Consider the following 26,275-nt stretch of genomic DNA (forward strand, 5'->3'; position numbering starts at 1 on the left):
GTTAATTCTCACATTAAAATTATCCCAAATTATAGTCTCGGGGAAACATCATAGGTTTTAGACTGTTCCACAATAAAATCCTCGGCAAAATTATTTGGAACAGCGTATGTCAAAAGAGTATTTATTTTACATTAATTAATGGAGATCAATGAAGGTGGTAGTTATTCATGCAAATAACTCTTTGCATAATAATATAATTAATATAACTTTGCCTTGTAGTTAGATGACTTCGCAGATTTTTTGGATTGCGCCACTTTACTACAGTAAAGTGGCGTAACTGGCTTAAGTATACCTAATATTATATTTAGGCAACTAATAGGTGTTCATAGATGCTTGATTGTATTTTATTTACTGTTGGACATCAGTCTTGATCATCATCCTTAGCGTATCATTATCCTCGATCCGCTGGATCCAGGCGTTCACTCATCGTAATCGAGAGTTGAAATACGTGTACCTAATTTAATGTTGAGAATCGATTTAAAAATCATATGGGGATACGTAATATTTGATGAAATAATCGATAGTTCAATTTACCGTAAACTAGATCAATATGCAGACATCCCTAGTCCACAGATCACAGACGAAAAAAGTCTGCTACAGAAAAATTACACATAATTAGTCTGTGCACTGTGTGACTGTAATCTGCGTGTGGTCTGTGGTAATGGTGTCAAGCAAATCGCAATAGCCAATATTTTTTTGTGCTGGAACTGCCGATGAATCGAAAGTGCTTTTTATTCATTCTTAACACAGATTTTTATTCTAATAGATAATATTTTTATAATAGGTTTACTAATACGTAATAATATCACTTTAGTGACATAATAATAAGTTAACTTTTCATAGTTGCGAAGTGTTTTGTGCCACTTTCTAAGTAACTGTAATTACGAGAAAACAAGTTTCAATTAAACTTTAATATATCTAAAAGATATAATAATAAATATCTAAGATATCCTTCGCTGTCGAACTCGAAAAAACGGTATAAGTAGTGTCAATTAATAATGCCATGTATGCTCCGGATCATCTTAGAAGAAAGGAAATTAGAGATGCTATGTACCGTAGCAATTCAAGCCTTGACTTGATATACGCAGAGCACCCAACAGGCAACGGTTTACGGCGCGAATATGGGAGTCATGGCTCAATTGACGTAATTGGAGGCACTAGTGAACGGCTCCCCGCGATGGTACACAATTACAGTGGACTAAACGCACCCAATAGGCCGTCGGGGTTAAGCGGTGTGAGTGATCGATTCACCGAAGTTTTGGCTGGTGACCACGCAGATGGGCCAACCCCAAGAGCCAGTGTTAGTCCTAAACCCCGTCTTAAGCTGAACAAGTTTTGGGGTGGTACTACCGCTGTCATTACTAGACCAGATACAGATGGAATCATATCATCTGTCTCTGACGTTAACAAAAGGAAGCAGTTTGCTCACTATGATTGTCAGTCCCTGATGGCCAATTTGAGTTATGCAGCTGTTATTCGAGGAGCACTTTTGAGTAGACGTCGTAACACAACCACTGGAGCATCAGCTGCATCATTGCTTGCAACACGTGGCTTACCACCGGGGGAGGATTCTGTTCCCGACACTGGTGATGGACGTTCCAACGAATTGCTTGAAAGTTGTCCAGTCTTCCGAAATGAATTGGGTGGTAAGACAATTTTATTTAATAAGTACTGTAAGTTTGAAAACTACATTGGATTTACAGCTATGTTTCTTAAATAAATTAAGCCTGGATGACAAGATTTCTTGGTAAAATTGCTCCTTTTGAATTTCTGAAGACTTCATTTATGCGATTTTTAATAGTGCATAGCAAGGAAATGTTGATAATTTAAAAAGGCCTGACAATTTATACCATTAAATTTCACTCTAACAACCTGCAGTTAGTATTCTATTATAGCTAATGTATTTTCCTGATGAATCAATTTCTGTTGAATTTATGCAACATATTGTATTATGTTTGTGAGGAAATGAAAATATAAAAAAAAATATGTAACATGACTACTGATTTATGACCTTTTAGTGGAATTTGATTATTTATAATTGAACAGTGCAAAAGTGACATAATTGTCTATTTTTAAAATGTATTAGTAGCAATATTCTATAGTGCCAATTATCTGGGCTCAACAGAAAAAAAAACTACTTTCCACACAAGCACAAAATTCAGCTGCATAAAACATGTCTCCGCAGTTTCCCTCAGATACTACATTAGGCTATAGAACCTCACTACCAACTCCTTTCATTTGACCAGATACAAAAGCAGGCGAATTGAATTGTGGACAATGCCAAATTGATCCACCTTGTTACCTAATGAGTAGTGTTCTGATGAGATTTTAAAATATGGTTTTGGGGTTCAAATTCCTCAACAGTGGTGGGTCCTGGTGGGGTGGGTAATGGTGGGTCCTCTGGTGCTGCAGATATTCACGGGCAGCCCTAATCAGATACAAATCCTCTTGGTTTACCTGCGTTTAATATATTTTTATATGAATGAGAAATGTGATATGATTACTGATTATATTGATTATCATAATAATATATCAATAAAATCTGTCACACCTGCATTAACTTGATTAAGGTTGGATTGTATTAATTTATCCTACACCCTCAATAAAATGGTTATATCTGTATTTAAAAGTCTTGTTTAATATAAAAGATTCTGAAGTTTGTTCAGAAATACAGACTCTACAGCTTTATAATAGTTTAATATAACTGCTATGAAGTACACAGAAATAATAGTCATGCTCAGTTATAAAAACATGGGAAATATACAAACAATTCCTATACAGCTAGGGTGTTATTGTATGGGAACTAGGTGACTCTATAGCATGTATACCTTTATCTAAGAATTTACAATGTTTAACATCTTGTATTTTTTGTATCATAAAGTAATGAGTATTTACTCTATAACACTTGCTTACCCATAATAATTTTTGTCAAAACTGAGCGTCAGAAGTCTCTTGTACACAAACCATAACAGTCTTGACAATTTGTGAGAGATCTGCCTCATTCATGCATTGAATTGCGTCGGCGCTGCATCTTTTTACACATACTTTAAAATACATGCCACTTCTAAACATTGTAGTGCTATGCAGATCTACAATTGCGCTAATCAGTCATCACCATTAGCCTACCAGGCATCCTAAATATATTTTATGGATAAAACATACCTATGTTGTTTCTCTTAACTATATCAAACAAAGCTACTTGAAGATAAGCATAAAACTCATATTCTACTACTCATTTCTTATTATGCCTAAGAAAGATGTTTTAACATCACTTTCTCATTCATAATTAGCTATGTCATTGATAAGACTTGCTTAAAACATTCAGACACATTTTTATTTCAAAAATAAGTTTTGAGATCATAACCTCTCTATGAAGAATCATTACTTCTTTGTCTGCTACCTCAGTCGTTTTTTGCATGTAAGCACATAGTTTGTTATGCGTCGAATTTTCCTCTTATTGTTATGGCTCGCAAATCCAGCCAACCAAGCTCCAGTAGCCTAGCAAGCCCAGCCCAAGATGATATAAACCTCCTGGAATGTGGCTGGGGATATAAGGTAGACTTTGCGTTGGTCTGCGACGCCCAAGCCTTCACACGTGATCTACATAGAGGCTGTTGGTGACACCTATAATGGAGAGATGTGTCCCAGAGACTCTTGAGTATTATTGGGCAGTTACTTACTTGTGCTTGATTTGATAAAAAAATCTATTTAATTCTTGATTCATCAATTAGAAAATGATGTTCTTCTCATATATCAACTTTCATTTACTGTTTACTGTTTTTGTTAAGTATGCATTCTCAAAGTCAATAACACCAGATCTCTTTGTACAATGACACCAGGGCAGTCATGTGTAGCTAATTATGCATAATTCATCTGCATTCTATGTTAAATTTATGAGGATATTTGTACATAGTTATTTTACTTTAGGAAAAAACCTATATATTGCCTGGTGGTAAGGACTTCTGTTTCAATTTCGTGGGGCCAAGTTTGGATCCCAACACTCACCTCTAAGTTATTTGTATTTTAAGCAATAAAAAATCACTTGTATTAACAGTGAAGGAAAAACATTGTGAGGAAACCTGAGTGCTTAAGAGTTCTCCATGATGTTCTCAAAGGCGCGTGAAGCCCTCCAATCTGCACCGGGTTGGCATGCTGGACTGCAGACTAAACTTCTCATTTTGGGAGGAGAATTGTGCCCTGTGAAGGGCTGTTAAGACAATGATAATGATGACTATTTGGACAATTAATTAAAATACAATTCATATAATTAACATAAGTACATAAGTACCTATTTACGACAGTTAAGTCATTTCTAAATTATAATTATTATAATTTGCATCAGCAAAAGGCAGTGAGTAATTTTAAAGCTAACACAATTTTATGAAAACATGGTTAAGTGGTTGCTAATTTGAACGAAAAAATAATTTCTAATGGGGATTTCAGTAGTGCAAGTTTCAGCTATTTTTTTTTGCTTTTCAACCACTTTTAACAATGAATGGCACAAAGGAATGAGAATTAAAATTAATGATTATTGTCGAAATTCATATTTATCTAATGTACAATTTGTACGTGCAAAATATCCTTTGCCGCGATATAAATGAATCTAGGACTCCTTTCCAAGCTGAAAAAGTTTAATCGAAATCTGTTCAAACTTTCCTGCGCTAATAGAAGCCTAGATTACTATTTTTAAATTCCTCTACCTACTTTAAAGTCCTGTTCCAAATCGGTTTTGTAGTTCTGAAGATCACGGGCGGTCGAACAAAAAAATAGACAATTCGCCCATTAGCGGCCCACTGTAGGATACAGGTCTCCTCACAAAATAAGAACGGTTAAGGCCGTAGTCCACCACGCTGGCCAAATGCCGCTTAGTGGACTTTACAGGCCTTTGAGAACATTATGGAGATTTCTCAAGCATGCTGACGATGTTATTCTTCGCCCTTAAATCAAGTGATATTTAACTGCTTAAAATACACTCAGAAATTTTAAAGGTTTGTGCCTGGGCTGGATCTCGCTCCCCCGAAAGTGGAGCCGAAGTCCTACCACTAGGCTATCACTGATTGTATTTCATATCATATGAGCTCAAAAAGAGAAAGTTTTTTTTCAAAATCAGTCGTTTTTAATTTGAATTGTATGGTAATTACAATGAGTTAGCATAATCTGTTATCTTATTATGTATATAATCCGAAATACCCTTGAAAGTATGTTCTTCAATCGATCTCTCAGTTTCAAAAGATTTCAAAATATAAATTCAAGTCAGCAGTTATGCATAGGTATTTGAACTCGTTTGTGACTCATGCAATAGGATTTTACCAAGGGTTTGTGAGTAAAGCGTGTGTTGTTTTAGTATGCCTTGTCATAATTGAGAGGAAAAAAGAATCTCAAGTTTAAGTGGTAATAGTATATAACTAGAAGTGCCCTGCGGCTTCGCTTGCGTGTTGTACGCGTTGTAGTACGGGGCGCAGCGTACTACAACGCAAGTGAAGTTTTTTCAATCGTTCTGGTAATGTCAAATAAACAAACCTATGATATATATATGTACTTACATATAGTATTTCAATATATTTACACAAAGGACTGAAATGTAGGCGACTAGTATATCTGTTCTTGCTCTTGGAGTTTTAATTACTCACTAATTGAAACCTTCAATCACCAATTGTACCGTCCCGAGGAACTATTACCGTATTGCCTTATTTAAATACTTTTAATTCTCTATAAAAAAAAATTGCAAGTAATGTGTGGCTTAACAGCAGCACTATTAGTCGGTAGCGCTGCGTAAGAAACGTTGACCCAAGTCAGTAAATATAATGTGGTATCCATCAGTCTTAGCTCCTATCCTAACAAAGAATAGTAATCGTGAAGGAAAGAATCGAGATCGCATTTTTAGTTGATACGTATGCTAAAGGTTAACCTAGAATATTTCTAACATTTAAAGAAATTTGGCAAAACTAAACTGATCATGTAACAATCCAATACAAGAATTATTTCAATTGGTTAATATTTGAAGGAGTTATGCTGTGAAATCGTCAATCATTTTCATTTCCTCTCCCAAAGGAATTGAGCTTTATTACGGAATAAAAAGTATCTTATGCCCTACCTTGCAGTATGATTCAAAGTCGTGCAAACTTTCATTTAAATTCATTTAGTAGTTTCAGCATTATGCGCCGCCAGGATAGACAAACATACAAAAATGAAAAAAAATATCTTCAATGTACAGAATTTGACCAGTATAGATATATTTGGTATTTGATACCTACCTACTTTTATATAATATTTATTTATTTTATCTGGTAATCTGAACGGTGCTTTAGGATACAATACATAAAAAAATGAAACCGGCAAATTTATGTCAGATTCGCACCTAACGACGAAGGTTCCGTATCTTGGACCGCTTATAATCGTGCGGCGATCAATTGCTAAAGAAAACGCGTAACCATAAAACGTATTATATATATTTGTACCTTGTATGATGGAACATAGCTTCATAAGGTTTACGTTTACAACTTTTATAAGTAATGGAATCCTGTACTGGATAGATTTATTACATTTTAATAGTTAGACAAGAAATCTTAATTTTTGAATAATATGCAACGTGCTACCGAATTAAGAAATAATGTTAAAGGATGCTTAGTATATTTCATACGGAATTAACCAATTTCTTTCAGTAAAAACTATGGCAGTCGTATACTCTAAAACTATTAGGTTTTCGGTTTCACAGTTATGTTATAGAGACTATATAATGTATACAAAGCCTATGAAGAATTATTTCGTTTTTCATTTACATGTTGTAAATGAAAAACGAAAAATTACATCAATGAACAAGGTTGATAATAATCAACCTTGTTCATTGATGTAATTTGTCCTAATATCTAATGTTAATCTTCAGGTGAGGAGGAGCGTTGTGTGTCACTCTGCGCTCGTACAGCTCGGGGGGCTATCCCTGGGCAGTTTGGAGGGTGGCATCGTCCCCGGGCTGCATATGGTTTTTCAGTCCTGGAGTTTCCTCCGGACCAAACTCACTGGCGGAACGGATGCCCCTTTGTGAGATCAAGCTCGCCGCTACCCATCGAAAGGCTGGATCTTGGAGCATTATATTATAGGAACTACTTTTATACACAACGTAAGTAAATCTCGCAGGTAATCATAAAAAATGTTTAAATATTATTATCGAAATGGACCGGAGTTTTTAAACATTAAACAAAGAATTCACCTTACGGTACACAATTTTTTCGAAATCTGACTAGTAGTTCCTGAGATAAGCGCATTCAAATTATTCAGCTTGATAATGTAGCTATACAAATTGCGATCGATTTGCCGACTTTAAAAAGAAGTTTAAAGTCCGAAAACCGTGTTAAGGATAAAATTATTTTTTAATAAAAAAAAAACGACTTCGAAAAACGTACGCCCAGCAACTAAAAATAAAAAAAAATTGCTACTTTGGGTAACATTATTGATGAATTTTAAACAGCTCGACCGATTTCGAAAAAAATTATATGGAACACCTAGAAAGTATGTTCTTTAAAACAAAATTGGAAGTTTTCAAATCGGTTTAGGCGTCTTCGAGTAATCGGGTAACATACAATAAAAAAAGCGAAACAACACTTCGCAAGGCATGCAAGGAACTCGTCTCGCAACGTTCCGCCCTGTGTACAATAAGTGTGCCTCGCTTGACAGTAACGTCGGCAACCGAAACACAGCATTCCAACAAAACTGCTAGGCGGCAGAAAAAGGATTATAGCATGAAGTTATGTAGCATGAAACATCCTTCAATTATTAAAATATTAATTCAAACCTTTTAGTTCTTGATCTAAACTAATCTATAGTTAGCATTGTGAACATATCAATATACAAACAAACATAAGCGCTTCTCCTGTATGACATATTGTTTTAAATATTATAATATTTGTTTCAGCACACCAAAATTGGTTCGGAATGGATGAAAATTTAGGTCCGGTAGCAATTTCAATAAAAAAGGAACGAGTTGAGTTACGTAGAGGCGGTGGTGATTCATCTGCGCCGACCTCTCAACTCGCTTGGCAGTATCGTCTTATCATACGAACCTCGGAACTACTTACACTTCGGGGCTCAATTCTAGAGGATGCATTACCCACCGTCAAACCTAGTAATAATAGTGTTTCGTACAACACAAAAGAAGTATTAGATTATGTTGCGGTTGAATTGCAACTTAGTTGTTTAAGGTAATTTACGTTATTATTTATGCTTACTATCCTAACACTTTCACATTTAAATTTGTTAGTATGTCCATCCTTCACGACCTAGGTGAGCGACAAATCAACTTGATCTTTGGTTTAAACTAACTCAGTTTAAAAGACTATTACTCTCAGTCTTTTAAACTAACTCTAAACGAATAATCAATGGGCAGAAGTCAATTATCTCCCTAAGGAAGGATAAAAATGTATCTTCTCCCACAGCTCTCTCAGAGCTCTGGCACACAAATGGAAATAATATCGAAATAATATATGTGTTATTATCAGGGGTAAACTTCTTGTCAGCGGATATAATCGGGGGATAAATTTTTTATCTCCCGCCCGTGCTAGCCCTGCTGCCAGTGCTAGCCCTGTAGGAAAACAATAAGTTTTGTATTATATTAGGACAGTTTTATTACTATTATTAAAATAATAATGCTTTAACCGATGGTAGTAATCTCCTTGTTGCTGGACTCTTATGAAATAGTTTCTCAATGTATAGCCCGGACACCTGATCTTCCCTGCCAGGATATAAAGTGTATTTGAGTTTAGAGTGAAAACTATATTTTAACAATAATATAAAGATTGAATGATAACGAAGATGTAAAAGATTAACTGGGTATATTTAATTTGAATATTTAATTACCTAAATTGCATTTCCAAGTAGTAATCATTCGCAGGCTATTACTGTCCCACCGTTGGGCACAGGTTTCCTCTCGTAGGAGAGGCAATTTAATAGCAAAGATTAACCAAGCTGCTCAAATGACAACAAGTGATAATAACCGAGACCGACAGCTTAACGTGCTCTCCGACGTAAGGGGTAGGACCCCGCCGATCTCTTAACTCCTGGCTGATAATCAGAATTGTTTGTCAAAAAATACAACCGGGATCCGAACCCGGGACCTCGTAATCCGTAATTGAGCAAGCTAACTCCTAGGTAATACGCAAACATAAAAGATTAAAGTATTAATGTAATGCATAATATTTAGACAGCTGATTGGCGCAGTGGACAGCGACCCTGCTTTCTGAATCTATGGCCGTGGGTTTGATTCCCACAACTGGAAAATGGTTGTGTGAAGAACATGAATGTTTTTCAGTGTCCGGGTGTTTATCTGTGTATAAGTATATAAGATTATTATTATAAAAAATATTCATCAGCCATCTAAGTACCCAAAACACAAGCTACGCTTACTTTGGGGCTAGAAGGCGATGTGTGTATTTTTGTAGTATATTTATTTATTTACTAGCTGTTGCCCGCGACTTCGTCTGCGTTTGAATTTGTTTTTTGATGTGGCATTAAATTTAGTTGTAGATCTAAAAAAAAAACAGTATCGCTAAGCCTTAAATGAGGGGTTGGCTGATGTCCGCTGAGGAGTTCTGTCCTCTATCTCCAACCACAGTTTGGGCAAAATTAAACACATATTATAACCTCTATAGTACTAAAATAATTATTTAAATCGGTTATAATTTTTCGGGGTTAGTGTGTCAAATCGTCAAACACTCATTCCCTCTCCCAAATTAACCGAGCTTAATGACGGGATAAAAAGTATCATATATTACTTCTAACACATCCAAGAATATCTGTACAAAGTTTCATGAGGATCGGTTAAGTAGTTTTTGCGTGAAAGCGTAACAAACAAAATTACATTGACATTTGTAATATGAGTAAGGATAGTATGAGTTCTCAAATAACATTCTCAAATGATTGTGAAGTGTATCTAACAAACCACACTTGCCAGCATGGACTACAGCCTAAACCGTTCTCATTCTGAAAGGAGATATGTGCTCTGTAGTGGGCCAGTAATAGGTTGATACTGATGATGATTACAAATGGCATTTCCAGGCTTGGTATCACTAATGGCGGTGCTGAAGAACAACTCTTAAGACTGGACGAACAACGCTTAACCAGACATTACAAAGTCGGTGTTATGTACTGTAAAAGCGGCCAGTCAACAGAAGAGGAAATGTACAACAACCAAGAGGCGGGCCCGGCTTTCGTCGAGTTCTTGCAAATGTTGGGGCAAACTGTTCGATTAAAAGATTTCGACAAGTATAAAGCCGGTCTCGACAACAGGACGGATTCGACCGGCCTCTACTCCGTCTACACCACGTACCAAGGCTGCGAGATAATGTTCCACGTATCAACAATGTTGCCGTACACGCCCAACAACAGGCAGCAGTTGTTGAGGAAGCGGCACATCGGCAACGACATAGTCACAATAGTCTTCCAAGAACCGGGCGCGGCGCCTTTCACACCGCGAAACATTCGGTCTCAGTTTCAACACGTTTTTGTTGTTGTGAGAGTTATAGACCCGTGTACTGAGAACACACATTATAGTTTAGCTGTAAGTCGTGCTAAAGAAGTGCCTTTATTTGGACCGCCGATCAAAGATGGCGCGGTCTACCCCAAGGGTGAAGCGTTCACCGATTTACTATTGAGTAAGGTGAGTTGGACACATTTTACAATTTTATATTGTTTGTATTGATTTTTAAATTAAGAGATTCTTTTAAATCGTTGTTTTTTGAATATATGTAAGTTACATGATAATGCTTCCAATTTTATTTTACCTATTTCATTACCACTCTTTTTTTTAAACATGAAATATCCAACCCTGGGAGGTTGTAAACTGAAATTAAACTTATGGACTTTTAATATTCACTTTAGCTCGAAATTTACAATTTTATATTGTTTGTATTGATTTTTAAATTCAGAGATTCTTTTAAATCGTTGTTTTTTGAATATATGTAAGTTACATGATAATGCTTCCAATTTTATTTTACCTATTTCATTACCACTCTTTTTTTTAAACATGAAATATCCAACCCTGGGAGGTTGTAAACTGAAATTAAACTTATGGACTTTTAATATTCACTTTAGCTCGAAAATAACAGACATACACTTGTTTAATTATATAAGTAGGCAGTACATACATTTTTTTACCAGTACAGGCTAACCTGTTAGAGGTATGACAGTTGTGTTTCCCATTCCCCTAATAAGTTTCTACGCGACATCATACCGGAATAAATAGCTTAGTACGTAGACCAGGCCAGAGAAAATCCAGAAATTATAAATTCCACAATTGCTCCCACCGGGGATCGAACGTGGGTTCTCACGACACGTAATACCACAGCGCTCACCACTAAGCCAGGGAGGTCAACAAGAGACATACATTCAGCTGCATAATGTATGTCTTTGCCACTTGTATAACCGATATGTATATTTTTTCCAGGTTATTAATGGTGAAAATGCTGCCATCCAGTCTCCTAAATTTAGTACAATGGCTACGCGCACTAGACAAGAGTACCTGAAAGACCTCGCTAGTAATTATGTATCTGCATCCACTGTGGATACGGGGCAGAAATTTTGTAAGAAACTTTTTTATACAACGTAGATATTAAACCATTGGGAATATTTGCTCGTTAATTTCACATTTAATTAATGTACATAAATTAAATTAAAACATTTTCCATCATCATCATCAACAGCCCACACGTCCACTGCTGAACTGCCTTTCCAAGAGCGCGCCACCACACGGTTTTCTCATTCAGCCACTTCCAGCCAACTTTTCAAGTTCATCTGCCCCAACGGCCATCGGTCCTACGACAGACATGACCCGCCCATGCCACTTTAACTTGCTTATCCTTTGAGCTATGTCGGTGACCTTGGTTCTTTTACGGATTTCATCGTTGGGAATTCCCGAAGAGAGTGTGATGTTGCGCGACTTTAAATTTGAGGATCAGGTCGACTGTCAGTGTCCACGTTTCCATCAATATTTTATTAATTATAAAACAAAACGATGAAATGTAGTGTAGTGGCAGCGACTTTGAAATTCAATTTGTTTATTATGTTTTACACTGACATTAAAATTAGCTCATTTGTATTTTTATTGTTACAGCAATTTTTTCCTCATTATTAATGAAAAGCGGTAACAATTCCAACAACAATGCTATAATTCCTCGTATTGAAGATTGTAACAACGATGTTCTTGTCAGAGGTGCCTTATGTTTCCACGTGAGTATATATATTCCTACGTATCCTATCCTTTCTATATATACCTACTAATATGATGACTGTGACAGTTTTTGAAGATGTATGGATTTTTGTTACTCTGTCACGCAAAAACTACAGAACGGATTTTACTGAAATTTAAAATAAATATAGATTTTAAGCACCCTGGATAATACATATAGGCTTTTTTTTTACCCCGGAACTTATTGGTTTCCGCAATATTTGTGAAAAACTAAATGGCAAACTTTCTCAAATTAAGATCATAACAGTAATAAATGCAGACTTATTATACATTTAATTTCAGACATAGTTGCCTATCATTAAATTTTTTAAACGTAGTCTAATTGTATGAGTTATAATCTCACAGAATGTAAAGTTTCGAAAGTGTAAACTATCGAAGTGACACTGGTAAATTGGCTACAAAGTACTGCTTTTCGTACATTCAAGTGTATGCTTACCTTATAAGGCTACCTTATAGGAAAAATCGTACCTAAAAATCAAACATACTCTTTTTTTTCCTAATTCTAAAGTCAAAGTCAAATATTTCTTTACTCAAATAGGCACATAGATGGCACTTTTGATGCGTACATTACATGTAAAATATGACATAGAAGTGAGTTGATGGCGATAACTAAATTCGTCAACTTAAAACTAAAGCTACGAAGGTTCCAAACGCGTCCTGGTCTAAGAAGAAGCCCACAACAAACTTAGCCAGTTGTTATCTTTATTGATATCACCATTTCAAATTGTCATTTAAAGTTGCCTGGCAGAGATCGCTACCAAGCGATAAGGCCGCCTTTTGTATTCTGCTTTTAATTTTGTTTCTATTTTCTTGTATAATTCTTTTACTGCATGTGGTGTACAAATAAAGTACAAATAATAATAAAAATTACCAGATCCGAGCAAATTCTGAAATTATAAATCACAAATCGTCCCTACCGGGAATCGAACCCTGGACTACCCACAAACTAATCACCAGTGTGCTGTGTGTGGTTGACAAAACGTTCTAGAATGTGTTATTGTTATATTTCAGGTACAAGTTCAGGATGAAGGTGCCGGTGGATCTATATTGGACTGCATAATGGGTGTATCTGCTGACTCGATCGTCATAGTTGAAGAGAGCTCGAGACAAATCGTTCTTGCCTTGCCGACTATTGCTTTGCTTGGTAAAACATTTATTTTCTTCAATCGATTATTTTTTTTCAAATGTTCTGGGAGTCAATTTCTTTTTCGGTCGAAAAGTTGCTCAAAGTATATTTTTAAAATGTAATGGACATCATACACAATTCATTAGTTTTTGGTCTAAAAGAGAAAGTGGCCTACAAAAAATAGGATGTAATTTGTTAAAACTGTTTCTCCTAAACATTATGACTTCGAAGATTATTATGACATCATTGTTTTGGTTCATTTTTCCTCCTAAATAACTAGCCGATGCCTGCGACTTACGAGGAAATTGCAGATGTACGGACATTTCATGTAAAAAACCAAGGCTAATTAGTCCTACGGCTTCTGTGTCATAATAAGAATTTCTAACAAAATACAGCAATTTTTTTCTTGGCCGGTACCTTGAGATTTGGATTTAAATATAGTCCTTTCTACATTATACAACGATATAGCTAGTAGTTAAAAATAACCTCTGTCCTATGAAAGAGGAGGCCTTTACCTCGTGGGACATTAATAGATTGATGGATTTGTCGAACACCTTGGCGAAGCGGTATGCGGTAAGCAGATGTGGGAATTGATTATTTCCGAATTTTCTCTGGTCTGGTCTGAGCGGCTTCGGCCGTGGCTACTTACCTCCCTGCCGACAAAGACACGCCGCTAAGCGATTTAGCGTTCCGGCATGATGTCGCGCGATTGGGGATTACAGGTTAGTCCGCTACCACCTTAGACTGCATCATCACTTAGCATGAGGTGAGATTGCAGTCAAAGGCAAAATTAAGTAGTGCAAAAAAATAATTAAAAAAATCTTTTTTATTGACAGGGTGGGTGGTAAGTGGCAGCTGGACGCGGATATACTACCACCGAGGGGAGAGCGTGCGGGTGAGCGCGGTGACAGGGGATGGTCTGCTACGTCGACTCGCCAGCGTCGCCCCTCAACACGCGCAGTGTCTTGATGAGCTCACGCTTGAGAGAGGCACTGCTTCCCAACTAGGTAACTTTAATTGTAGGAATTTGAGGCAGAAGATCGCCCGCGATGAAGACACTCTGTTAACAAAAAAGTATCGGATTTTGAAGTTAAAATCGCGCAGAATATAGGCGTAATGAGATAAAGGCCAGACCGTCATCGGCCATATATTACAATATTATTGGTGGAGTACAAACGTGCTGTCAATGTGACCGCACGTTTAAAACAAAAAGTGGTTATGCCAGCCACTTGAGAGCACATCAGTTACGCTCGTGATGGTAGCTAGAAGGAGTCTCCGTGGTCGGATACGGCCAGCAGGAACCTATAGTTCGACTGTTAAAATTATGCAAATCCTATCGATTTAAGTTTAAAGTGGCGTTGCTTTGCAATAAAAAAAAAATATTAGTAGCTGTTGCCCGCGTAGTTCGTCAGCGATTATAACAGAGGTTTTATAAATCACGCGATAAAAGTAGCCTTGGTTACTCTCCGTCGTTTCAACTAACTTTCTGCCAAAAATCAAGTTGATTGGTTGCTTAGTTTAGGCGTAAAGGAAAGATAAACAAACAAAAGCACTTTCACATTTATAATACTAGTAAGGATATCAACTCATAATTTCGCGCTTTAATCCTTACTAATATTTTGTTTGTTAGTTTGTTTTTCTTTGACGTCCTTTACGACGACGATAAGTTAAGTATTTTTTTTAAGAATGTATGCAAATAGCTTTAATATAAACAGTTAGATAATTGTATTAATTGAATGTTCGATTTATTTTATTTCAAAGGTGATTTTCTACACTAAATATACGTAAGGCAAAATCGCTTGTAACATTTAAAAACGCGGTGAAAGTATATTATCTTGCTCATTAATGACGACTTTAAAACTAAGCATAAACAAGGTACTCCTTGTTTATGTTTAGTTTTATTATCTATACGTTCTTAAGTATTTATGTATGATTGAGTATATATTAGTTTATTAATTTATATTTATTTTTATACTTTATTTTTCGTATTTGTGCAATATTGTTTATTTATTTGTATTTAGCTATTTGGATGTTAGTTTATAAAAAATTTTACACCACCTGTCCGCTCTTGCTCATCTTATCCTAATCCAAACGTTGACTGGCAGAGATCGGTACTAAGCGATAAGGCCGCCTTTTGTATTCTACTTTTGTCTTTGCATTTCTATTGTTCTTTTATTTTTCTAACTTGTGGTGTACAAATAAAGAGTTAAATAGTAATAATTTTCGATAGTCTCGCGGTTCCTATTGCGTAGTATTAACTAAGGGGGCTGTATCATATTTTAGCTGGTAAAATACATACCTTTATATGCTAAAATTATCATCCTACTTCCACATCTTAACATCATATGTCCCACTCAGGCTTCCACGTCCAGGCAGACGGTTTGGTAACGGCGGTAGAGAATGGTGGAGCCGCTTCCAAGGCAGGCGTGAAACGAGGAGCTCGTCTTCTCGAAGTGTGCCGCGCTGCCGTCATTGCCTTACCACACGACCATCTCGTTGACCTGCTCAAGACCTCTGATCCAGTCACTGTGAGTATTAGCAAAAGGGTCAACGTCCAAACAGACGATTTCGTTTTTATATTGTTACTTGTTAGGATTCGTTAATTTGGAACAAAAACACCTTTTGACTCTTGTTCTTCTTCATTGCTTCATTGCAATGTTTCAGGACACACAATCGTAGTCCAGTGTGCTGAGTGCGAGTGAATAGATGAAAAATCTCGCACTCAGCACTCAGAATGGTAGCCGATCAATATATTTCACACTTATCACTTGTTTCACTAAAATATCACATCGATGTTACTTCACTTTGCTCTCAGAGTAGACTTCGGAGGCCTAGAATCTTCTATATTGGTGTTTGCAATAAAATTATACGATCCATCTATCTATCTACAGGAAATAGTAGAAAAAGAATAACACTATTAAATTCAATATGCCATCTGCGGATTTTGATAGCATGATTGCTAATTTTGAGCGATATTCATCAAGCTTATCTGATCTATATATCAAGTCTATCTGACCTGGTAGTAAATGATGATGCAGTCTAGGATGGTAGCGGGCTAAACTGTTTCTACGCGGTGTCGTACGGAAAGCAAAATCGCTTATCGGCGCGTCTATTTACCAGACCAGACTAGAGAAAATGTAGAAATTAAAATTTCCTAATCGCCCCGTCTGGGGATCGTGCGTGCGTGCGTGTGTGCGTGCGTGCTAGCTTGTGTGCATGTGTGTGTCTGCATTAAAATCCATTGCTAAGTTAAAAAAGGCTAAGCGTACAAACAGCGGGAGCGACTTGGTTTATACTAAGTCAAGATATTAACGTTCGAATGGGTAACAGGTGCGGTTGACATTTGCGGTGGGCGCACGTTGCGAATGCCAGAGCGCGTGCGGGGAAGCGTGGGCCCAACAGCCATCGCGACGCCGCCTGTCTCCGCCGCGATCTGACACCTCTGGATATGGCACTGGTAACTATAACTTCAATACAGTACCTGCGATGGTTTACAGTACACTCTAAGAGACTTTAAAGCATATCATCAATATCAACCCATTACCAACCCTTTGCTCGCTCGATTTCGAGTATTCAACTTGAACATCAAAGTGAAATGGATCTTATATTAATGTAATTAATATTCAAATTTGCGTACAATTCTTCAGCTAGGACTTTTTAGGAAAAAAAATTGTATAGTAAAAATCAGAAGTACAGGATTTGCGAATAAAACGAGTGAAGCAAGGCCTGTGCTTTAAATTGCATTTACCTTTACTACGATAGTGTTACGGTTTACCAACATATTGTAAAACCCTAACGTTATAAATACAGCTGGTCCGCACAAAACGCTGCTGGCACCCTTAAATGAGCCGTGCTAGACATATAAGAAGATTCTAGATAATGTACTAATTGCAGGTGGTTCAGGGCGCAGTACGACGTCCGGTGGCGGTAACGGGGGAAGTTTGGAAGTGCGAAGACGAAATCATGATGGATCGTCTCCCAGGCACTCCAGGCGGCCAAGATCTGCTGCACACTCTTCCCTTACTGTAAGTCGTCTATCTATCAAACATCTCATGGTCCTTGTCACTTTGGAAACTCTTCTAACCTTAAGAATCCTTTGTACTTTTGGGACGGGTTATCTTTATATCCTCACCCTAAAAATTTTATCACTGTAGGTACCAAAAAAGATATTGTGACATGGAAAAAGCGATAAAGATATTTAAAAAATGACGGAACTTTTTTTCATTGGCTTCCCAGAAAAGGCAAAGTTATAAATTTGGTACCTTAACGAGCACCTTAATGCCCTGGAATTTGGAAAATAATTTTTTGGCCCTGGAAATTTTTATTGACTACCCTCAATAATAAATAATAATAAAAATTACGAAACTGTTATAAATTACCTTGAACTGTTGCAAATTATCTTGAGTTCTCTCAGTACATCTATATGTAATTGAAGAATCAATAAACTTAAAGCACTCTCATCTATATATATATATATATATATATTCTGTGTACTTGTATATATATATATATATATATATATATATATATACAAGTACACAGAAACAAAGACATTTTCGATAATATATATATATATATTATCGAAAATGTCTTTGTTTCTGTGTACTTGTTTAATTAATTCAAAGGACGGAGATTAACTTAGACTAACTTTTATTTACAGGAAAACAAACTTCTCTCACGGAATGTTAATAAACTGTAATAAACGCGGGCAACATCTTATGTGCTACAAATTCTCATTATATTCTTCTTCCCGGTAGGAGGAATTGATGCGTCTAATGGACGCAGAGCTAGGTGAAAATAGAGCAGCTACGGTTTCAGAGGGCAACGGGGTTCCAAGGGAAGTGGGGGGTGCTCCACTTCCTTTGCCTGACGCGTCAGCACTGGATTGGGCTGCTTTAGTCCACACTGCCACCAGAGCAATGTTACAGGTAGGTTGATATTGTAATTTCTTTTGTAAGATTTCTTAAGTATGGTTTCGTGGTATGTTCAACGGGTACATACCACGATAATATTTCGGATTTGTCGATATTTCGACCCAGTTGCATGTATCGTGGTCACAACGGGACTGCGTAGGTACGAGATGTCAAGTTGGATGTCACGGGCAGAATCGGACTACCCGCTTTCGTGTTCATTTTTTTTTCCGGTATTTCACGTAATTTCTTTTGTAAGTTTTCCAAAAATTAAATTTGCCATCACACTCAAAAATTTTAACTGCCTCGTTGATCTAGTGGTTAGCATGTTTAGCTAAAGATCACGGAGTCCTGGGTTCGAATCCCGGGTAGGGCCAAAATGCTTTGAGTTTGTGTTTTTTCTGATAAAGGATGGCCAAGAGTTAGGAAATGGGCGGTGTGAACCCCCGTGCCTCAGAAAGCATGTTGAGCCGTCGAATCCGGTTATTATCACTAACTTTTGACTATAGACACAAATTGAAGCCCAACAACCCGCATTGGAGCAGCTCGGTGGGTTTATGCTCTACAACCGTCTATTGGGGGCCTGTCCCCAGCAGTGGGATGTTAATAGGCTATGGATGTTGATGATGAAGTTTCAAAACGGTCCTTGTCCGGTAAAGGGTTAATAATAAATGGAAGATATCCATGTTGAGCCGTAGTCCACCACGCTGGCCAGTGCGGACTGGTGGAATTCACACGCATTCATTGAGAACTCTCAGGTTTCCGTACAATGTTTTCGTTTAACTTTAAAGCGAGTGATACTTTAAGACGCACATAACTTAGATGTGCTTACCGATGTTCGAACTCGGCCATCGAGAAGTAAAACAGAAGTCCTAAACACTAGGCTATCGTCGCTTAAATTATAACGAAGAAAAATTTTTTGCAGATTTGTGAGGAGCATCAGTATCAATCGATAGACCCAGCTGACCCTCCGTTAGATTCAGCGACAGATGTCGGCTTGGACACTTGGACAGAGATGCCCGTGAGCATTTTACTTTTTTTTTCACACAGACAAACTGAAGTTATAAGATAAATAAATATAATAAATAAATATACAAAATAAGCGTAGCTTGTGTTATGGCTACTAAGATGACTGATGAATAATTTTATACTTATAAAACACCCAGACACTGAAAAACATTCATGTTCATTTCACAAACATTTTCCGGCTGTGGGAATCGAACCCACGGCCTTGGTGTCAGAAAGCAGGGTCGCTGCCCACTGTGCCAATCGGCCGACCAAGATAGTTTGCAACAACGATTTTAATAAGAAGTTACTGGGAAAACTAGTGTTGCTCTTCTTTTTTTCTTTCTCTCTGTCTAATATTATTAATTCTAAATGAAATTGCTATCTTAAAAAAAAAAATATATAATAATTAAAAAAATTAATGCGCGCCGAGCGTTAAGTTGGCTTAAACCAAGACACTTTTTTTTTTTACCTATTTTTAATTGCCTTAAAGAAGTATGACTTAAAAACTTTTGCCGAAAGGCTGAAGCGATTGCTGTGAAGACCCTCGTGCCATGGAGTCTAAGTTTCACTTATAAGTTTTTTTGTTTTTCTTTGTTTAAAACAAACTGGCTATAGTCTCCCATAGCAAACTTCCTATAGTAATAATAGTAATAACAATAATAATGTTTAATTCAAAAAATATTAACTCTAAACAATATAGTAAAAGGTTTTCTTATTTTATAGGATGGGGCATCCATGAAATCTTAAATCATTATTTTACTACAAGCTTCTGAAGCATAACTAAGAAACCTTGTAAAAAATAAATTTAATTTATACCAGCCGCAACGCAGCGCAGCTTGTTAATAGAACTTAAAAATCAATTGTGTACAGAATAACAACGCAACGGAGAGCAAATCGAGCCCGGTTGTCAACACGGACAGAGGGGGCGTGAGTGGCGGGGGCCTCGCGAATTGCGGATGCGGACTCGCGGAGCGTGTGGCGACACTCGAGGCGGACGCAGTCACAGCACAAAGACACAGGCACCATCTCGAAGAAGAGGTATGGAAAATCTTGACATCCTCAAAGTTCCGGGACACTAGGGGGTTTCTTAACTTCTCAGGTTAAAACAGAGTAGAATTTTAGGGAATTTTATTTATAAGAAAGGACGTGATATCACGAGATAATAAATCGCTTATTAGGCACATTATAACGTCCTTGTGTGTACCTTGGCTCGAACTCGGTCTAACCAAATGCGGTCGGTCATTCAGTGCCAAGTGTAAGAATTTCTATTAATCAAAGCTCACTTATTCGGATCGCGTGAAACTACGATTTATAGGTATATGAAGAGCGAACAAAGAGAAGAGGTATACAAAATACTGCTAAGGCTTGTCTGTCGCTAGATGGCGCTCATCGTAGTTAACTTTCGTTAGGTAGAGAAAATCTCACACTTGCCGACAAACTTCTTGTGCAAATTAACTCGGGAAATGACTCGAGAATCGGATTTTTTTTCTCCTTGATGATGCGGGAAAGTTGCAACGGCGGGGATTATCGTATCTACAGAATTAAGAACATAAAGCTAAATTTTGCCCTTACACCGCACGTCACACTTCACACATGCGGAATGTTGTTAGCTCACAACTTTACCCATTTTCCCCATTTTATGGTAAACCTTTTAGAACATTAGAGGTGTAAAATAATTGCTGTCAACTGCTAAATGGAGTGAAGTGACCAACCGCCTGTTCGAGAAACACTACTAAAGTGAAGTGGTTTTTGGTCCTTCAATATTTTCTATGTGTTCTTAATTCTGTGACCGAATACTCAAAAAGGTCAACAAAGAACTATTACTTTGTTGTTATAATTATTTGTTGACTTTATAGTTATAATTACTTGTTAAGTTTTTGGTAAGTATAATATTAGAAATATCCTACTAAAGGACGAACTCATGCAGTTTCTAAAAAAAATCTAGAGAAATAAATGGTTTAAGATGTTTATTGCTTCATACAAAAAAATCATTGAAAAGCTGAAATAGACTTAGTACTATAGACAGATGTTGCCTCGAAGGTATGTTACTGTAAGACGTATCAAACGTCAAGTTTTAATTGTCAGTCTGTTTGTTCCCAAGAAATCTCAAGAATCTTGCCAGGAACTGCTTTGATGCTTTCATAGTAGTGCCGAGATGATCGAATAGCTTTAGAAGTTTGCTGTGTACACGCTTAGTTTAATAACCATCAAGGAAACCTAGTGATTAAGTATTAAAGTGAAACTTTTATTACATCGTCTCAGACTTTTTCAAATGTGTGTTGCATGTCGCGTGACGGTCGGCCGCGGAGTCGGGATAAAGTGACAGGAATGGAAAATTATTACGAAATTTTTTAGTTATATTTTTAGGTCTATAGTGTGAAAAATAGTATCACTTTTACCGTGGTCTCATAATACCATACAATCCATTTTTATTATTTTTTAACAGGTCCGCCGGCTTCGACGCCTTAATGGACGCCTTCGGGAGGAATCCGCCCGGGCCGTATGGCAGCTCCGGCATTTCACGCAGTGGTTCAAACGGACCGTTGACAAGCAGTGAGTGTCCGAGTGTCCTTTCATCATAGTCTAGAAGACTATTATGAAAGGTGTTAATCATAGTCTTCTAGACTATGATGAACACCTTTGCGTGTGCAAGAGACATTTTACTCCCCGGGGAAAGGATAAAATTTATCTTCTCGGCTCAGCTTCATCAGCGCTCCGAGCATTAATAAACGTACGTGTAATAATAAACGGGGGTAAATGATGGACACATTCATTTTATCCCTTGTCAAGAGATATAATTTTTGTCTCCGTTCTATACTAGTCATGCTGGCAATATCATTTAAGTATTTCCTGATTTTAATTTTGGCTTCCCATTAATGCCAAATGAATTTTAAAATTTAAATATTACAAAATGTGTATCGCAATACTATGATTACATATTACACATTTTGTAATAAAAGCGCTGTCATCTAATAAGAGGTCCGAGGTTCGATCTCCGATAATCAATAAGGGGATTTTCAATTTCTGAGCTTTCTCCGGTCTGGTCTGCTGGAAGGCTTGGCCGTGGCTAGTTCGACCAAGTGATATTCTAATCAGTTAAATTAAAAATGAATAAATGTGATAATATTTGGTTAAGCCCACCAACCCTCATTAGAGCAGCGCAGTGGGTCTAACTCTGAAACCTCGTAGCTTATGAAAGAGGAGGCGTACGTCCAAGTGCGACGTTAATAGGATGATGATCTAATCTACAACAATAGCATTTCAATTAAAAACAGATATTTGAGGATGGATTATTGAGGGTTTTTAAAGCTACTCGATAAGATAAGGTTCATTACACAATGTGTGTCATAACTAATTTTGTAGGAAATCCTAAACTCCTAACGATTATAAGATTATTACTTATTATATTAAACCGATAAAACTGATAGAGTCATCATCCTATTTGTCCACATGATGAGTAATTTGTTTGAATCATACTTTATCAATGCTAATAAACAGAAAACGGAAACGTTTTTTACTTATATGCTAGGAACTAATAGGCTTGATTTAAAAAAAATATATTGTATGGGATAATCTCTGGATCTAGTGAAACGATTTTGTTTTTTTTTTACCAATACTACATTTGTGAGGCTATGCAACGTGTAAAAGAAACCCGAAATAATACTTCACAAGCTTTAGAGGTACATTATGTACTGTCTCTGAGACTCATCTGTGGAACCGAAAACCAAATGGTTTTTGAGTAAACCACTAGCCATAGTTTTTATCAAGAAATCAGGTACAGCCCTAACATCACATGCAAAATTAAAATCATGTGATTCCTGTCACATTATCAGGTACGCGTCGCGTAGCGTTGGTACTATGCGCTTGTTGGTCTTTTATCGTCAATAGGGTTGCCATAAGTAAACACTTCGAATGTTTTTAAAAATAAATATGCTCCTTTAGATTTAATATTTTACAGGGTGATTCCTTATGGAATATACGTATGCATCCTTCAATATTATTTCGTAATTATTTTACACGTTGTATATTAACCTGAAAAATGAAAATACTTTTCCATGGTAGTCGGATTTGCAAACTAAGTCGACAAAATTGGGGGAACGACAGCCTTTAGGTACGAACGCTGCCTTAACTATGTGATTATATGATAATGTGGAGAGAATAAACAGCGCGCGCAGTTGTACACAGTAATATCTCGCGCTTAGTTACAAAATCTCTCTTGAGATCGACCACCGTGGCTAAAAACTAACAGCAAAACAAAATGATTACACATGTATTTGTCATCATCAATAGCCTTTACCAGTCCACTGCTGGAGAAAAGTCCTCTCCCGATTTTTATTAAATATCTATACTAATATTCTGAAGAGGAAGGCTCCGAAAGTACTGGTCCGTTTTTAACTATTTCTTCGCCAAAACATAGGTTGGAGATCGTAGTATAACCCAAAGTAGCAAAATTTTGCCTATATAATTCGTTACTTGGCGTGCGCTGCGAAAACTATTGTACATGATTAAAGTACTCATTATTACAAAAAGTCCGCGAATGAATATATCTATAATAGCAGTATATAACACATAGAACGCTGTTGCCCGTTGTCTGTTGTAGAATAATAGAATAGAATAAATTTTATTGCTTAACTGTGTACATTTTTTTGGTGTTGTAAGTGGGAATAGTTCCAACAGTTTGCCACTTTCTGGCGTGCAATTTTCTTACATATTTAGAGTTTATATTACAAATGACTATAACACTTAAAATTTTAAACTTTAGACACTAACTCAGAAATATCACAAAAATATTCGTTAATATTATAATACTTTTTGTATTCTCTTAGTCGCCTCGTACGACATCCGCGGGATGAAGAGGGGTGGTGACATCTATATTCTGATCTGCCGTCACCACACGGCATGTTATCAAACGATTAATGCTACCAAACACTTAACATTTATTTTTATCTATTTCAGGTAATCAAGGTTTATTACTAGTAAGTATTATCACACAACAAACGGTTTCTATCTAAATAACGGGCTTAGGACACACTATATAATTCAATGGAAAGTCCAATGACATAAATAATTCATGATTAAACGGGAATTGCCTCATCGGAATGGAGTATTCATCCTGAAATCGATACCTAAACTTCTATACTAATAATATGGAATGAATGTTTGGTGTCGAATGACTGAACAGATCCGGTTGAAATTTAGCACAAAGAAAGATTAGAGTCTGGAAGAGGCTAACGTATTAGTTGTTCGCAGACTGCCGCAAGTGCCGCTCTCTCGAAGTTAATTTCAGAGCTGAAGCAGCGAATGGCATTCGTCCCATGCGTCGACCGTATCCACTGTGTTAATGTAAACGGTTTTGTTTCATCTCGTAAGCTAATAATATATACAATGTCTACATTGTTAAGAAATAAAATACAGTGGACCCCCGGTAATCCGGCATGCATGTAACAATTACATGCAGTTTAATTTAATTCAATCTTCGTTAAGGCGTGTTTGAGCACGTTGTAATTAGTTCGCACCGCTGCGAATGTTCCTGCAGGCGTATTGTCTCAGTTTGAATGCGACTATAGTAGCGGCCTAGCTATATCTCTTCTAGAATCTTAATGCATTTTTTTGTATAATTTGTTGGATTACATGTTAAAAAGTTCCGGACTACAGGGGTTCCGCGGCACTTCACAGTGTACTCTATAATCAGACTAGTTCGATATTGGGACACCACCTTACAAAATGTAGATGCTGATTATGTTGCACACAAATCTCTTAACTAAACTAAATTTCTAGGTCTAATAGTAGTGCTATCCTATTCATAATGTTTGCAGTGGAAAAAGATGGCTCTATTTTTTTAGGCTCGGCTAAATAAAATAAATACCTACAGCAATCTACCTACAGCAACACTTTTACACATCATGTAACTAGATGGCTCTCTTCTGATTCCCTACTTATCGTATTAACTTACACGCGAACGAATAAGTAGAAATCTCACACAAATCTCACTCTCACTGTATATAAATTAAGTTTGGTTTACACATTTATGTACAACACAGTCGGTACCAGTGTATCTCTAATTTAGTTCGTATGTTTTTTTTGCAAAAATTAAAAAAAAAACTTAAAACAACAAACGCACGCTCGTGCGGCTTTGTGCGATCAACTTTTTGACGACAGAATCTGGAATTATTCATCTCTAAAGGGTCTTCAGGAGTCCTTAGAACTTTTGTAAATGTAGGTAGTTGTAATGTAACAGTAATAATATAACTCAATTTCCAAAGAGTTGCTACAACACTCGAAATTTAAATGAACGTAAATAAAAAAAAAACTTGAAAAAAAGCGCTATATCTTATGAATTATGTGCCTTGTTAGCTGAAGAAAGGACAACCGCTTGAATGGTACCGAACAATACGTGCGTTATTCATTCATATATTAGATAACAGTTGACAGTGGCGTGCACTTCATACATGCGCAAAAGCAATGCCTAACCTAAAGTTTATTTATATGTATAGTAGGAGGATTTTGCCGTTTTATGCAAATTTCCTACTGTATGCATACCCTGGTAAGAGACCCAGTGCACGCCACCGCCAGTTGATGTGGTATTTTTAACAGTATCATAGGATATATGAGCTGTCGAAACAAAGCATCTATTGACTGAAATAACTAGGCTACACTTGCCACGAGTTAGCAGCGATCAAAAAAGATTATCATTCAATATTTTTCGGGATTTCCATACCATTAATATCAACTTTTAACATTATAAATAAGTAAAAGGTGACGTGATGTTTATTAACAACGTTAAAGCCTAAGGACAGCCGATAAGAACAGCGTCAGTAAAACAACGCACTTGTTTAGACCATCCTATTGATTCAAGCGTTCCACATAAAATTCGAGTCTTATGTAAAACTTAAAAATAACCTTTTCGCATACCTAATGGATATAATATAGTTATTAAAATCTATATGCTGGTTTAAGTTTAGCTCAAGTTATATAAGCACAGTTAAAATTTCACCG

General features: G+C 36.7%; 1 protein-coding gene across 1 annotated transcript; it reads left to right on the plus strand.

Moving 5' to 3' along the window:
- The first annotated feature begins 683 nt into the window (after positions 1-683).
- On the plus strand, positions 684-25,730 carry LOC120627263 (signal-induced proliferation-associated 1-like protein 2). The gene is made up of 16 exons (XM_039895182.1): positions 684-1,646; positions 6,884-7,117; positions 7,910-8,195; positions 10,048-10,648; positions 11,435-11,570; positions 12,101-12,216; positions 13,247-13,379; positions 14,198-14,368; positions 15,720-15,889; positions 16,692-16,818; positions 17,256-17,386; positions 18,119-18,289; positions 19,197-19,292; positions 20,150-20,317; positions 21,726-21,832; positions 24,236-25,730. Exons 1-16 carry the CDS (start codon positions 1,004-1,006, stop codon positions 24,237-24,239), a joined length of 3,294 nt encoding a protein of 1,097 aa, XP_039751116.1. The 5' UTR covers positions 684-1,003; the 3' UTR covers positions 24,240-25,730.
- Positions 25,731-26,275: the final 545 nt, after the last annotated feature.

Source organism: Pararge aegeria, chromosome 11 (genome assembly GCF_905163445.1).
Source record: "Pararge aegeria chromosome 11, ilParAegt1.1, whole genome shotgun sequence".
Taxonomy (NCBI): Eukaryota; Metazoa; Arthropoda; class Insecta; order Lepidoptera; family Nymphalidae; genus Pararge; species Pararge aegeria.

Bases quoted from the DNA above. Each gene is read 5' to 3' on its own strand.
- LOC120627263 (XM_039895182.1), top strand. From the start codon at position 1,004: ATGTATGCTCCGGATCATCTTAGAAGAAAGGAAATTAGAGATGCTATG. The intron at 7,118-7,909 runs GTAAGTAAATCT...TATTTGTTTCAG, and splicing joins GAACTACTTTTATACACAAC to CACACCAAAATTGGTTCGGA. The intron at 19,293-20,149 runs GTGAGCATTTTA...AATTGTGTACAG, and splicing joins ACACTTGGACAGAGATGCCC to AATAACAACGCAACGGAGAG.